This window comes from Cynocephalus volans, chromosome 2, assembly GCF_027409185.1.
Source record: "Cynocephalus volans isolate mCynVol1 chromosome 2, mCynVol1.pri, whole genome shotgun sequence".
NCBI lineage: Eukaryota > Metazoa > Chordata > Mammalia > Dermoptera > Cynocephalidae > Cynocephalus > Cynocephalus volans.
Genome location: NC_084461.1, coordinates 198484571 through 198500641, shown reverse-complemented (window position 1 = coordinate 198500641; position 16071 = coordinate 198484571). Strand labels below are relative to the sequence as shown.

Sequence of the window (16071 nt, the reverse complement as noted above, 5' to 3'; positions counted from 1 at the left end):
TCTTACCCAGTTTCATTCCCACATAATAAAGCACAACCATACTGAATGTGAGGATCCCATCAACTTCTCTAAACTCGCCTTCCTCATTTCAGCCCATCCAACCAACTTCGCAGCTATCTCCTCCCGAGTACCTTCCTGCATCTGGAGCATTTCTCTCTCCCCACCTCTCCACCCCACTGTCCAAACACTTGTAGTGGGGGGACTTCACACACAGCCCACCATCACTAGTGTCTCCTAGCAAATGCTTTCCACTTCCAAGTCTGTGGTGAACTGTTTGCTGTGGACTAAGTTCCTTGCAGCCAGGACGAGGAGTGCTTCTATCTGCACATCAGACTGCACATCACACTTAAAATTTTACACGTACAATCAAGGAGATATCATCCCCATTTCAAACAGGGGAGGCATCTGGGACTGAGATTAAGCATATCAAAATACATTTACTCCCTATCATATTGGTTGAAAATATATTTCTCAGTTTCTATGGCCTTCATTTTTTTGCCATATTAAACTCATGTAATTTAATTTTATGTAGCCAATCTATCTTTTCCTTGTGCTTTATTCTATAGTTTTTGGATTTAAATCCCCCCCCCCCCCCCGGCCCCAAGTTTGAAGTCTACATGAAAAGGGACTTATTTTCTTCTAAATAAAAAAAATAAGGTTGTATTTTCATTTAACTATGGACTCCATTAAGAACATATATTGGTGTTGATTTGAAGATATAAGGTGTCTCGGCCCCCACAGCTAACCTGATGTCACTATACCATTTATTTCATACTTCCCCACTGATTTATGGTATTTGTTTTAATGAGTACTAATTTATCACTAATACATTTAATAATTTCTTTCTGGGAATAAAGAAATTTATACAAAATTTAGAATTTCAGAAAAATCAAATTAAATACAAATTACGCACAACTTCTACCCCTCTCCCCCCCCCCATGGCAGTAACAACATTTCTGGTATTTATTCTACATACAAATATATATTGCATATACATATGGGGGAAGACTCCACCACTCTCTGCATTCTTTGCAGTGGAAAGGAACAAAGGGCACCATCCAGGCTGGGCAACAAGTATCACTCATCTGGAGAAGGAAAGGTGTGCCCTTGACTCATGTCCACGACCCAGTGATGGCATTAGGATATTTTAATGTGCCAGCAGAAAGCGAACGGGCTGCTTAGTTAACAGACTCTTAAGAGCCAACAAAAAGTTTTTCTGGACACAGAACACTAGTTCAACAGCAAGGGAAGTAACCTTTATAAAAAAAATGGAAGTTCTCCCCAGACAAGGTCTGGCTGGCTGTCTGGGGATAACACGATGACCTTTAGATCTCTGGCAAAGAATCACGGTGGCTGAAGTCAGAAAACAAGTCAGTTGTAAACAGATCACCACGTGTCTCCCCGCTGACTGTGGGCACCTCGGGTCTACAGAGAGCATCTGCCAACTTCTACTTCTTGCAACCTCCGGCTGACCAAGAAGCTGGCTGCCGTTCTCATGGACTAAAGCAACTTTAGGATAAGCTATTTGAGGAGGGGGAGCTTCAGGCCAATTATTTATCATATTTACAAACATATAGAAAAGGCAAACAGTGGGAAATTCTTTGCTACTGACCCTGAAAACTTAGTGCTGGAACAAAAATCACAGCCAAGCCAAGAGAATTTTACTTATAAAGCCTTCAAGATAAGAAAAGAGACTCCGAGAGATTAAGAACCCTGTTCTAGGTCATACCACCAGCAAAGGCCGGAGGCAGGATCCAACAACCAGGTCTGCTGGGATCTGGAACATTGCACTCAAATCTCCAAGCAACACCTGCTCTCCCTCTTTGCTCAGACTGAGCCGCCCACCCACCCTTGCCCTGTACTTACCCTCACAGAGGAAAAAGTCACCTGGCTGTTTTCCACCAAGTCAGAAAAGCTGTGTCAGCCAGAGAGGTCTGGGCTGCCTCGGAGACAGCTGAGGTGTGAAAGAAACACAGACACCGTTTTGTAATCAATGATTTTTATCTTTGAAAATGGAAGCAAGTGTTCTGACAGAATACTATGGCCGCTCTATAAGAGCCGATCTAGGAGTAATTCATTGTCCTCCTCCAGGATATCACGGCTTAAAAAAAAAAAAAAAAACAGGAAAAATAATCCACAATGCTTTGGGCACCTACTCTGAACCTGGCTGGGCATCCATTCATTAAATAAGTCATAAGCTACAAACTAAGATCCAGATAACTTTCCCTTGCCCTCCCCTCTTTGAATCACATTTCCTACGCTGTTTCACCACCATCAGCAACAATTTTGTTTACTTAATTAATATGATATCAGAACCTTAAAACATTTCTGAATCTTGAAATGAAGGTCTTCAGCAGATTATGTTGATAAAAACACAGGTACAGGTTTGAATATAAGTCATCATAATTATTGTTTTCTTTACATCTCATCTCATTATCCAATATTAAAAACATACACATATACACACACACAAAGCCACATCAAACATCTGGATGCCCTGAAATTGTGGAGACAGCGATCCCAATATTAGATGTTTAAGCACATGGTACCTTTTCTATGTTCTAACCTGCTGTCACCACACTCTGCCTCCATCCTGGTTCCCTGTATACAGACACACTTCCAGCCAGTCCCATGCCCACACCAGCATGAGCATGTGCAAGAGTTCCCTTCCTGGTCCCAATGGCACTATACATTTCACATTCAATCACAGACACGCAGCCCTTCCAAAACTGAGGCTCTTTAATATTGTTCCTCAAGCACGAAATATGAGAAATTGGAAATGGGGCAAAGTTCCAGCAAACCTAAAAATGAACAGAGCTCAGTCTCTAGCCCCCCGCTGAGTCCAGGGAGCCTCTGTTCTTTGACACAGCCTCAGTGCAAGCTAGAGGCAGAACAGGTTACTCTGTGCGGAGGGCACAAAGGGACGTGTTTGAGCACATTATAGCTACAGCAGAGGTCTGTGCTCCTGTTTTTGCTCTATTCTAGATCATTCTCCTTAGTCTCAATATCTAATAGCACTCTCTGGCCTTAGCTGAATGTGATTAGGGCTGAAAGGCAGGAAGGAGAGAAGGAATGGCTGGGGGAGCCCTGAGAGAGGTCGCAGCACACGTGAGGAAGAGGGAGGGCAGGCTCTGTTGGTATAAGGAGCCACTTCTTCCTCCAGCACAGCACAGGCACCATACAGGTCAGGCGGGAAAACAGAGGATCACCTGCGGCAAATGCTCCCCTCCAAATTCCCTTGTTTTTAGTCCCCAACGCTGTCCTCAAGAGCTAGGCAAGCTGCTGCAGTGGGCAAGAAGGTACACTCAACAATATATGTGTGTCTTCTTGTCCTGGGCACCCTTGTCAAATATTGACCGAAACCTGAAACATGATGTTTAAAGTGATGAACACAATAGATCCTATATGTGTAACAAAACTGCAGAAACACATGCTAGTTTGGGTTAGATTATAATCATCTGAAGCACAGGCTAACCAAGAAGCAAAATTCTATTCTGGTACAACCACCCAATTTCTAGAAAAGAGAAAGGAAAGTAAGGAAGAGATATGATGTGAGCTTTTTGGATCAGAAGACTCAATGAAATAAGAGGGGTAGTAATATGAATCCACATGATTTTTCAAGTTTTCCTTTTGAACAGTCGTTAAGATGATCAGGTTTGTGCTGCAAATGAGCCAGCACCATGTGGCTACTGCTCGGATTGTTCTCAGATGAACATTTATACAAAATAATATCTTATCTTCATTTAGTTTATAAACATACACAGTGCTGTCCCTTTCAAATTAAGGAAAAAAAAAAAAACAACCACACACAAATACTGCAAAGTAGCAAAATATAAAGAAAAAAAAGTTACTTTTGGTTTTGGCAACATTAAAAAAGAAAGAAATATAAAGAGCAATGTGGCATTGGTCCCTACTCATAAAAAAAAAGGTACTTGGGCATGACACTGAATCAGAGTTGGTTTGTTTTCCAAAATTCAGAGTATCTGGGATTTTAAAAGTAGCACTTTTGTCTTTTAAAAGTTCAACAAGTCACATAACACTTAAAACATCAAAAAAGCTTTCTGATAAAAAGCTCAGCTTTTAAATCAAGTTTTGTTTCTGTAAATTTGGGAGACGAATTGAGTTCTTACTGGAATGTGGCCTATCGCTGGTTGACAAATCTGAAATGGAATGTCTCCAAATGGCAATGCCTCCCGTTCCGCCCTCCCGAGGACCACACCAACAACCAGCTACCAAGCACAAGTTCTTGCTCCCATTTCTTGGAGGGGTGGGGGTGGGGCCTTCAGGCTGCTATCTTCGCCATCTGCTGTTCTAACTTGGAAATACGCTCGTCTTGATTGCAGATTGTGTCTTTTATAGATTTGATCTCTTTTAAAATCTCATCCAACTTGGCTTCATTTTGCTAAGGAAACAAACAAAAAAGGGGGCGGTGACTAAAAAGCAATAAAAAAAGTTCAACACAGTTCAGAATTTATAAGACATAAAAAGTAATTTTCCATTTTGCAAATGGGAAGCCACAGTCACCATGTTAAAAAGAGAAGTCAAAACCTACTGCATCTAGGCCTTATGAGCACACAGTTAATGCTGGACAGTCCACTGAAACCCCACAAGCAAAACAGCAGTGCCTCACAGTGCTACATGTGGTGCCCATGCCTGGGCACTTAACCAGACAGACTCTCTCGGGTCACAATTAAATTGCAGGACAAGACGAATTCCTTCAAGGCTGCCCTACATCCCAACCCCCCTAATCACTCCATCAAGAGTGACTTCTATTTGGCCAGGGTGAGGAGTGACTCCTTCCAAAGGCTACAGAGACCCTACCATCCCCTAGGAAGCATCCTTCTGGGGAGTGAAATCCCTTGCCCTGTATGCCTGCTCCTCTTCCCCTCCCGGACGCCCTGCTCTCCAGCAGCAGTAGCACAGCGCCCGGTAGTGGCCACAGCGGGTCTTCAAAGGCAGGCTCAGTCCCCACCATTCCACTGAGATGAGTCTGGCCGAGATCCTATCTGTTGCTAGCCCCACACGTTGCCAGATCCTTCCGTCACTTGACCCCTCAGCAATATCTCAACACTCTCACCACTTCCTCCTTCAGGGAATGTTCTCCTCCTGGTGCTTATGACCCTATGCTCTCATGATGTTTCATTTCTCCCCAAATCAGAGATGGGCTTAAATAGTTTGGCAAAAGACAGGAAAACACCTAAGAGGCTCCTGTTTACTCTCAGAGATGGTAGAAGATTAACATCTACCCCAGTTATAAAAAACAACTAAAGGAGCCAAGCATGACCACAAAGGCATCACTGTCACATGCCCTAGGACTTTCTTACACGTAGCTCCTGTTATCATTTACTGAAAACCCCCACGTGTCCACAGTTGGGACAGTGCTCGCCAGTGCTCGGGACTAGAAAGAGCTTTCCAGAGGACAAGGCCCAAGCTGGCAAACACATCCCTCAAACTCTTGCAGTCCTTACCACACTAGCTGTGTCTGTGATTTTCTTGGAGACACTGATCAGGTCACACTTCTTGTTTGCAGTGGGCTTGTTATCCAGAATGTTCTTCTTGACCACCTTGAGATCCCTGTTTTTGCCTGGAATGTACCCATGCTTCAAGGAGATGAGGATGGGATCTGCATTCTTCCCCTCAAACCACTCTTCTGCCTCCAGTGCAGCTTCTGGCCCCGCTGTGTCAGGATACAGGTCATCTTGGAAAAGGTCAGACTAAAGAGACATTTGGGGGAAACCCTTAGCTAAGGAAGAAGAAAGGCCTGGAATTTTTTTATTTATTCATTCTTTAAACGTGGACTGTCCGGAAAACTGGGCACTCACCTTCCTGGGTACAGTCATGATAATAGGCTCACACTTTCTCTCATGAAGTTTGAAGAACCTTCAAAGGGGAAATAAAGACAAAGCTGCATTGAGTGAAATATGAGGCTGAGTAACAGGATTAGTAACTAGTTTTCTACTATGCCACATGGAATATGAAGTGCTACCTTCTCCATCACCTCGTCTGATCCATGGTGGGAGTTGGTAGAACTTAGTGTTCTCGCTTTACAGATGAGAACACAGAAGCTGAGAGTAAGTAACATGCTAGGAAATTGCAGATTAGAGACAAGAACCATGAGTAGAGATCTGTACATTATAAAGACGGTCAAATTTCACTTATCTAGGGGCAGATCGACTGTGGTGGAAATAACAGCAACACTGAAAATGATTCATTTTCAAAAAAATTACCTCATCAACAGATAGCAGAGAAAACACATCCACACATTAAATAGTATCTATGACTTGAGTCTTCTTCCAGCTTGAGGTGGTTGAACATTTTGAGTATAAATATGATTTTTAAAAAGGAAAAGAAAAGAATCCTAGAAATTAAGATTTTGACATCTAAGCCAAATCACATCATATACAACACCCAAGAAAAATCTGAACTTATCCAGAATATGGACAGAGTGGGAATTTAATGCAACCTGCATTGTAATATGGAAGAGGGCGACAAATAGCTTCTGACTGGGAAAAGAAAACGACAACAGGATGAAACAACAAAACCAGAAACTACTTCTCTTGTGATGACACTGATAAGGGCAAGCCAATTTTTTCTCAGCCGTGATGAGGAATAATCACAAGTTCTCTCAAGTTCTTGGCAAGAGAGGCAGCCGTAGCGAGCATCCTGGCCAGCCTGCCAGACTACATGCAGCGTAGAACCCAGCAGAGGCTCAAGTGTGCCTGGGGAAGCTGCTCCAAGTGAGCCAAGTGCTGAAGGCAGCTCTGATGGGTAAAGGTGTTTGATCCATCTATCAAGTTTAGCACAGAGCCTGACACATAATCAACCTTCAACAAACATTTAAGAAAGAGATGTCCTAAACAATTGTGCTTACAGTCTTTTAAACTTTTAGATGACAGTAAAATAAACGGGTTCCCAAATACTCGATGGAATCTGAAGTTCAGATTTAATCTATTTTGAACTACATTTTGATTAGTTTGGTTTAAACCACGATTTTAAATTCTCTGACAGCTTTCCTTCATTACTCCAGCTATTAAAACAAAAACAAAAACCATGATTCATATAAAAGGGTTTATAACAATTCCTTTACTTTTACTTTTAAAGATGTAAGTGCCAATTCTTTATCACATGATCAGAACAGCAAACTTTTAAAAAGTCTGTATCAACACAGTGTTGTGCAAATGTGTGGTGTGATCTTATATCTGACAACGTAGTACTATGCTGTTGTTTAAAATGGCCAGAGGTCACTGAGTCTCCTTGAGTATCTTTTGTTGATTAGTATAAGAAAAAAACCTGTCCTTAGGAAGCCCACTAGCATTACAGAACATAAATTTTAAAAATCGAGAGTAGTACAAAGAGGCAGAAATTATTGCAGCACAGCTGAGCTTCCTAAATCAAGCTAAATTTACACCTCAGTGAGGATCTTTGGCATCTCTAGTTTAGGATCAGCAGAGTCCACAATCCAGTTTGGAACCTAGTCCTTCCCTTCAAAGAACAGGAAAACCACCCCTTTTTCCATCTCAGGGCCAGGCTCTCCCCTGCTTGCCTCCAAAGGAACACTGGCCACTGCCTCAGCTTGATGACAAGAGACGAAGGTTTCACTATTTCAGTAAGTGTGCAATAGACCTCAGCTATGCCACTTAACTGCTACACATCCAGATGTATGGGCAGGAAATGAAATATTAATTCCACACCACACACAAGGGTAAAAAAACTCAGGCATTACAGAATTACTTGTAACTGTAGTGCTCTTATACTGCATGGATGGTATAAACAAATTGGGATATTTTATAATATCGATTCTTTACCTGGCAATCTCACATTTGTTAACGTCAAGTCCTCTCTTGGGCATGTAACCCATCCCTCTCTGAGGCTCCTTGCTGCTGAATGTGTTGAGGTAGTGGACATACGGGGATTCATCCGTGATCTCAAAATAGCGGATACTGCTGTCACCCTGCAAGAAATCAGAGACAAGTTTATGTTTAATGTTAACTGAAACAAACATCTTGTTTAAGTGTCTCTTTCCTCTATTAAGCTAGCATTAATTAGGACCCCACTTCAGCAGCTGACCTCTCTTCCTCATAAAGAGGCTTGCCTAGAGTATATGACAGTTTCTTTTCTTCACAAAGTAAGCCCTCCTTTACCAAATGCTACCAGGCCCTTTAAAAGGTCTCCTCTGCCTCCTACTGAGGACTCTAATTTTACTCCCTGAGCCTTGACACCAGGTCAGAGTTAGGGCAAAAATGTCACTGCCTCTGCCAAACAACTGCATTGTAACTCAACTTCAAAAACAAATACCAGGAGGATCACTGAAACTGCGATTACTAATTTCAGTATTCATTCACTGGCATAGTACAGCATCATTCACAGACCCGGGGGCACTGACATTAGGCATTTAGATGATGATAAAAAGTGAGGTTTTTCTAATTAGGAAACTCAGTTTAAGCGAATATCCTTGAACTTCAGAAAGTACTGCCCTCTCAATGCAATGTGTAAAATTCTATGATTATCTTGCTTAGAATGGTCAGATTTTTTTTTATCTGAAGCATATGCTAATCTAAGTATGATTAATAGTCACACAGTCACACCAACCTGAACAATGAAGGCAATCTTGTCTGGTAGAGAGGAGATATATATACGTAAGAAAGAAGAAGGCATAAATAGCTAGGCGGTATTAGGCCCTAATGATGCTCTCAGTTCTCACGATTTCCATTTGTCTCAGTGATTTAAGTATCTAAAGCAATGGAAAAGAAGCTAAACACATACTAGTCATTTTCTGCATACCCAAAATAATTTTTCACCTAGTGTTAATAGTATCTGGGTAATTATTCATTTTGTTTGTTTTGATGCAAACTATGGCAACAATGGTAAGGCACATGTACTTAATAGCTTTACTTCTGCAGTAAAATGACTTTCAAGGAAACAGACAAGATCTCAGTTTCTAAGTAACTGACCTATAAAAATGTAAAGCAGATCTGCATGCTCAATCAACTATGAAAAGTAAAACATCACCAACTTTACCCAGCAAGGGACTATCTACCAGGTTTGGGGAACACATAAATTAATTCATCTATTTCAATCATAAAAAATTGTAAGGAAAATTGAACCCACAAAAGAATCAGGAATGTTACCACTTACGAAAGTGAAATAATAATAATAATAATAAAGCTACCAACATTTTAGTAAGGCTGAGATCATATGTCAGGAGGACGGTTTTTGGAGTTCAGTGTACCCGGCTGTCACCCCTGGAATTTTAGTCAGGCCACATTCCTTCAAGCCCAGAGCCCTAACACTAAGCCCCAGGAACAAGTACCCTCTGGAGAGTCTCTGAGGCTACTCAAAAGCTCATATCTGCAAAGCATTACTCTCTTTACAAGTCCATGGCATGTGGTACTTGCTAAACACATACAAGGGTACTTCAAAAAGTTCATGGAAAAATAGAATTAAAATATGAATTTTTCCATGAACTTTTTGAAGCCCCCTCATAAATGCTAATCTAGAGTTATCCAACAGATTCAACATTAGATGTGGCAAACTGGTTACCTATCCCTGATACCAATACAGATAAACCTAATATCACCAATCAAGAAGCACCAGTAGGTGAAAACAAAATACCAGCATGTTCCCTTTTTCTCGCTAGAGTGCCCGGAGGGAAGATCTCCCTGTCAGCATTTGCCTCAACACCCCAGCCCAATCCCTGCTTCAGTCAAAAGTACTAAACATGGCGTGTTATTACCGCACAAGTGGCAAGTTACAAATGGTCCGGTCTCGACACCTAAAACATACTAAAATTATTCGTCCTTAGCTTGAGACACACACAAATTAGAAAAATTAAAATGACACAATACATTGCCTATCTTCTAAATCTCTGAAGGATAAACTTTTTTTCTTAAAGGGTCATATTTAGGATGAAACATCAAAATTACTGTTTACCTTTCCACATAAGTAAATGATACTGGTGTCGGGGTCATAGAAGGGCAGCAGCACCCCATTGCTGGTATCCATTTCATGAAGAGCAATCGGTTCCTGCATGTTTTTCTGAAGAAAAAAATTATACATATATAGACACACACACACATTTTTCAAGTACAACATTGCATTCTAACCAACTGAGCTAACTGGCCAGGCCCTTTAGCATACATTCTTTTACCACTACTTAAGTCAGCATTTGCCTAGAATAATGAAAGTTTAAACAATGCACACGTAATATCCATACATGTAAATACCAATAGGGATACTAAATGGGATCTAACCCACTCACAATTGTGTTGATTTGACACCATAAATTAATACAAACACCACTGTATTCCATACAAAGATGAGAGCCCTTCTCCTTCATGACTATTTTCTTCTTTTAAAGTACTTTTTTCTTATTATAAAACAAATATATGCACTTTTTAAAAAGATATGAACAAGAACATACCAATCATCCCATATTCCATAATCCCACAGTCCAGGGGGTGGGAGAAATTTTACCATTTTGTCTATTTCCTTCCAACACACATACACACACAAATTGGGATCAGACTGTCTAGTTTAGTATTTTTTCCCACTTATGCTAACTACAAACATTTTCCCAAGCACGACTATGTTGATTTAGACATTTGATCATATTCTTTATAAAAGATAACCAAATTTAGAATTTATTTTCAAAATCAAAAACACTGGATTCTTCATACATTCCTTTTAAAAAATATAGTCAACATAGACTTCTCAGGTGTATCAAGAATGCATTTTTGAAATACATTTACCAGTACATCTCCAGTGAGGGTGAAAATTTCACATCCAATTTCAGATAAGCAGAAGCTCAGAAAACCAAACCAAGAATCCTATAATCCACTTACCAACCCGAAGCCCCACTCAACAGAGAAAGCTCAAGAGAAAGTAAGCGGCAAGGCTGGGAAGGGGCATACCGGGTTCCAGAGGGCCAGCTGCCGCTCACTCATGCGGCTGAACCCAGTGGTGAAGACATTGCCATCAGCCAGGAAGATGGCTCTCATGGGTCTTGCTCCTTCATGTGCTTTCTCCTTCTCCTGGAAGAGAGCACAAAAAGGCACATTGCATGCATTCAAACTGCAAGGAAAAGTGAGTGTGGAAACTTATATGTTAAAACTTCACCCCTCACCCCAACCTCACCCCACAAGCCATTCATGTTCACCTGGCGGGGGGTGAGGGGTCAGTGTTAACAACCATCCTCCCCTCCTTAGATGAAGAAACGAAGAGACACGAGTTATCTGGTCATGGTCCCTCAGCTAGTTAGCAAGCAAGAGCACCAGAATTGGATTTAAAAGCCTCCCTCCTTCCACCACATCCTGCTGCCAACCCATGTCCACGCACTGTAGAAATAAAACATACGAAAAGACTCTGCCAGATGTTTGTTTCTCAAGAGCATAATAACTTGAAGGTTGGATATAGCCCACAATTTCTACCAATATCATAGGACAGAAAAAGTCTAATCTAATTAACCTCTCCTTTAACCTCATCTGTTTAACGACAGTACACTATATCAACCCTTGGAAAATTCTAGGTGTTGAAAGCACTTTGCATGCAGCAGGTAAGTCCGAGTTGCTCAATAAGCACTAGCCACGACTGTCACCAATCCTAGAGAAGTACTGACAAGGAACAGCCACCTCTTAGGAAGGGCCTCAGAGCGCAGCTGATGTTAGGCGTTCTGAGATTCACACTTGCAGTTTCAACCCTGACTAGTTCCAATGTCCGTCTTTTGTCAGGATAAGTGATTTTGTTGAGGCCCAGTTTGGGAGGCAGAAACTAAGACACTGAGCTGATGAGAGAATCTGCCGCATCTCTCTCTGTAAAGCATTTTCACTATCGTTTTGAGAAGAGGGTGGGGAATGCATTAATCAGTATTGAGTTTAAGCCGTGAGACCAGGAATGCAGCTAACTGGTTTAGCTGATCCAGACTTGTAAACTCTTAAGGACTCTAGTGAACTGGTAAAACTCTTTGTAAAAAATGGCTACCGAGTGAGGGAGAAAACTTGAAGAAAAGCTGGAAACATTCGACTCTGAGGAAGCATGACTAGGGACACAGCTCCAGCCTATACAAGCATTCACAGTCGGAGTCTGGACATAGCCTTGGCTCACTGATCAGCACCACTGTCTGCCCTAAAAAGCAGAAAGTTCACCCTCACTGAAGTGCTACAACTTGAGATTCTGTCCTAAGAATACTCACAGCAACAATCTCTTGTTTCCTGGGATCGATGACTCTCACTTTCTTGTCTTTGGAAGCTGTGCAGATCAGGCTGCCATTCCGGTTCCAGCTCACATTGTAAATCATGTCTGAATGCATATCATCCAAGTTTATAAGAGCTTCCCCGGTCCCCACGTTCCAGATGATGATGGCATTATCACAGCCTAAAACAAGCAAAACCATGCCCCTCAAAGATTAGAAACACCTGTATAGAACATAGTCGAGAAAGCTACAAATACAGTGAGGATACACACAAGTGCATAGAAAGGAAGGTTCTGATCATAAGAGGCCCCACTTGCTGGGAGTTAAAAACTGAAGTGACAAAAAAGAGACTTGTATAAAAGAAATAAAAACGTTAAAGGAAAAACACAGCTTGTTAAGTTTGGGTTCATATGAAACAAACAACCAAACAAAAACGAAGTACTAAACTGAAAAAGAATCCTGTTTTTTAAAAGTGTTAACTGGGCTGGTGAATCTGAGTGATTTCAAGTTTCGTTTTCTAGTAAAACAAGCATCAGAATGAATACAGCTTACTTCTTTTTCAAAGGAACTAAAAATAAAGGAGTTAAATAACTATTTAGGACATAACAAACTTTGGATGGCAGGTTATTCAAATCAGTGAGGCTGTAAGATATGGCCTTGGTGTATTAAAGCATGATAAATTAAAATAAATGGAAGGGAAATGCAAAGACTGGCCTGTTTGCTCACAACAGATCTTTAAAAGAGGAAAAAAATAGGCCAAGACTGACCTGATAGAGGTGAGAAGTCCAAACTGTAATCCAATAGGCACATGGATTCAGAAACTGATACTCAAAGAGGCCTCCAAAGTCAACTCAGCCCTCAGCTTATCAACTCCACCCTTCCTTCCTTCAAGGATCTGCCCCAAGCCCCACCCCCCCTCGGCTCCTTTAAAAAGAGGTACTATGTGTTGCTTCCAGGACATTAGTTCAAGGATGATGCAAAATAAGGGAAGGACATCCTGGGCTGGCCAGTCAGCTTGCTCAGTAGATAAGGGAAGGACATCCTAAAGGTGAATTCTTGCCAAGAAAGCAATTTTGTAAGTGCTCTAGAAAAACTAGCCACTCATACCCAGGATACCTAAGTTACCTGAGGGTTAAAAGTAGGAAACTAAAGAAAAAACTACACAAGAGTATGAAAAGCTGGAGCTGAACACTGGGATGGAGAATTGACCCTTCCTCTGCCTTGTTCCTCACAGGCAAACAGGTAACTTCAGCCACTCGGATGGATCATATAGTCTTAAAATATGCAGAACACCACAAGCAACCATTCTCCTTCACTTGGAAAAGGGAGAATGGGGATCAGTCCACTGATAATACCCTATGTTTGACCTAGATGAGAAGGGAGCAGGAAATTTTCCATGATGGAATTCCACCTCTTGAATTTTTTTCTCTCCTTTTCAGACTGAGGTTCTGAGTAGAACATCAGGAGGATTCCCAAATATAGTCAATGGTGATTATAAAAACAGTATCCCATGTAGTGCTTCTTTTGAAAAGTGGGCCTTGGTTTCAATAAGTACCTGGAACTAAATGTTTTATTTAACTCACTATAAATCATAAACATCCTCTATTCAGAGTTAAAAAGTATACTGCTCCCCTCCTTTTTGCAGGTGAGAGGAAAGACCTTTTTTATTTTTATTTATTTATTTTTTTTGTGACCAGTACGGGGATCGTAACCCTTGGCTTGGCGTCGCCCGCACAACACTCAGCCAGTGAGTGCACCGGCCATCCCTATAAAGGATCCGAACCCGTAGCCTCAGTGCTCCCAGCACCGCACTCTCCCGAGTGAGCCACGGGGTCGGTCCTGGAAAGATCTTTATATGAGTTATGTGGCCATCATCACAAACAAGATAAGAATATTTCCATCGCCTCTCTCCTCCCATCACAAAGCTGCCTGTGCTCTTCATATTGTTTTTATAAAAGAAAATAAAATCTCAAATTTGGGGCAAAGGAAAAGATTTCTAAAAGATAAACCTGGAAACTTCTAAAAGATAAACCGGAAAATCAGTAAGAACACTAAGACCTGCCACAAGGGTTCTTTTTATTTATTTTTATTTTTTGGTGGGTAGCTGGTACAGGGATCAAACCCCAGTTCTTGGTGTTATCAGCACCACGTTCTATCCAACTCAGTTAAGCAGCCAGCCTCAGAAGGTTCTCTACAGTGCTACATAACAGTGAAATATCAGAAACAACATCAATTTTCAGAAAGAGGAAACTGATTAAATAGAGGTATATCCAGACAATGAACCATTATGGAGTCATTAAAAATGTTGTAGAAAGAACATTTAATGGCACATAAAAAGAATCACAGTGTACCAGTAAGTGCAGAAAGCAGGTTACAGGGCCGGCCCGTGGCTCACTCAGGAAAGTGTGGTGCTGATAACACCAAGGCCACGGGGTCAGATCCCTAGATAGGGATGGCCAGTTAGCTCACTTGGGAGAGTGTGGTGCTGACAACACCAAGCCAAGGGTTTGAGATCCCCTTACCAGTCATCTTTATATAGGATTTTTTTAAAAAAAAGAAAGAAAGAAAGCAGGTTACATGTAAAGTGCATGAACCCATCTCTGTGTGTAAAATAATTTATATAGGTACACAGAAATATTTGGAACAAAATATCAAAATGGTAATAATGATCTTCATCTGGGTGGTGAGATTATAAGTGATTTTTATTTTTTTCCTTTTGTTTATATTCTGTATAATATACATATACTATTTATATAAGGGGAAAAAATGAAAGTATTTTTTAAAAGGAAGAGGGATAATTGTCTGACAGGGATCACCCCAAAGTTGGCAGCAACACCAGAGACAGAACCTGGGCTCTGTTAAACCAGTGTTCCTTCTGCTACATCAGGTATAACAAAAACCGTAGTTCATGGCAGGGGCAGGCAGCAGGAAGCATGAACCTGCTGAAATTATAGGCAAAAAAAAGTATATATCTGTTCACTTTTCTAAGCAGGAAGTCCATGGCTTTCATCGGATTGTCACAGTGGCCTTAAAACACATCTCCCGCCCCCGCTCTGCATCTGGATGCTGCTGACCACGGCTCCCTAGTCATCTGCTGCACAGCGTCATACTGCACCTGTGGCTTCCCTCCACACACAGGGCCACTAGGAATGAAGGCAAGGCCACGGGGAGGGCTGCTGAGCTCCTACCTGCGCTAAGAAGCACGTTGCGGGCTGTCGGATGCCAGGCCACAATGCCAACTCTCTTTGAGTGGCCTTCTAAAACCACCACAGGTTCAGTCAGAGAAAGGGTGAGTCCATTTTCTGGGATCTGCCATACCTGTCAGAGAGGGAAGAAAGATGATGCATATGAAAACTATCACCTTTCATGATCACATTTACTGTGACCATCCAGTTTAAAGACTTGCTGTACAGAAACAGAACATACAATGGTATTTGGATGAAAGGCAGAATATTGTGAAACAACTGTGTTCAGTTGTTTTTGAAATGTAGTATGATATTAAAGATCAGAATATCAATATCAAAAAGGGCTACAAAATGTTACCTCTCAGCTTTTACTTAATATTATTTGGGATTTTATTTTAAATTTTTTGCTAAGTTCAAAACTCTCTAGTTAGAACGGACAAAAAATTTGGAAGAAAAACACAGAATGACTGAAGCACTCATGAAAAGAGGCACTGGGGTGAAAACCCGTCGCTAAGTCTGGTTCTTAAGGGGATGGTGCAGTTTTTAAGACATATGTCCCATAATTTTACATTTGGAAAATGAAAATATACCTAATATTTTTGTAACATGAACTATACAAAACATCTTGCAAAAAAAAAAAAAGATAAATTGGACCTCATCAAAATTTAAAACTTTTGTGCTTCAGAGGACACTATCAAG

General features: G+C 41.1%; 1 protein-coding gene across 1 annotated transcript in view; it reads right to left on the bottom strand.

Annotated features, from left to right (window-relative positions):
• Nucleotides 1-2022: 2022 nt before the first annotated feature.
• The window catches only part of CORO1C (coronin 1C), a 74719-nt gene continuing 60670 nt past the window's right edge, over nt 2023-16071 (bottom strand). The window contains exons 4-11 of the mRNA XM_063085524.1: nt 15376-15505; nt 12188-12369; nt 10911-11030; nt 9931-10035; nt 7806-7951; nt 5823-5880; nt 5469-5714; nt 2023-4402 (exon numbers count right to left, since the gene is read on the bottom strand). Coding sequence (XP_062941594.1) covers nt 4283-4402; nt 5469-5714; nt 5823-5880; nt 7806-7951; nt 9931-10035; nt 10911-11030; nt 12188-12369; nt 15376-15505 — 1107 coding nt within the window. The 3' untranslated portion in view covers nt 2023-4282. The remainder of the gene's footprint in view (nt 4403-5468; nt 5715-5822; nt 5881-7805; nt 7952-9930; nt 10036-10910; nt 11031-12187; nt 12370-15375; nt 15506-16071) is intronic.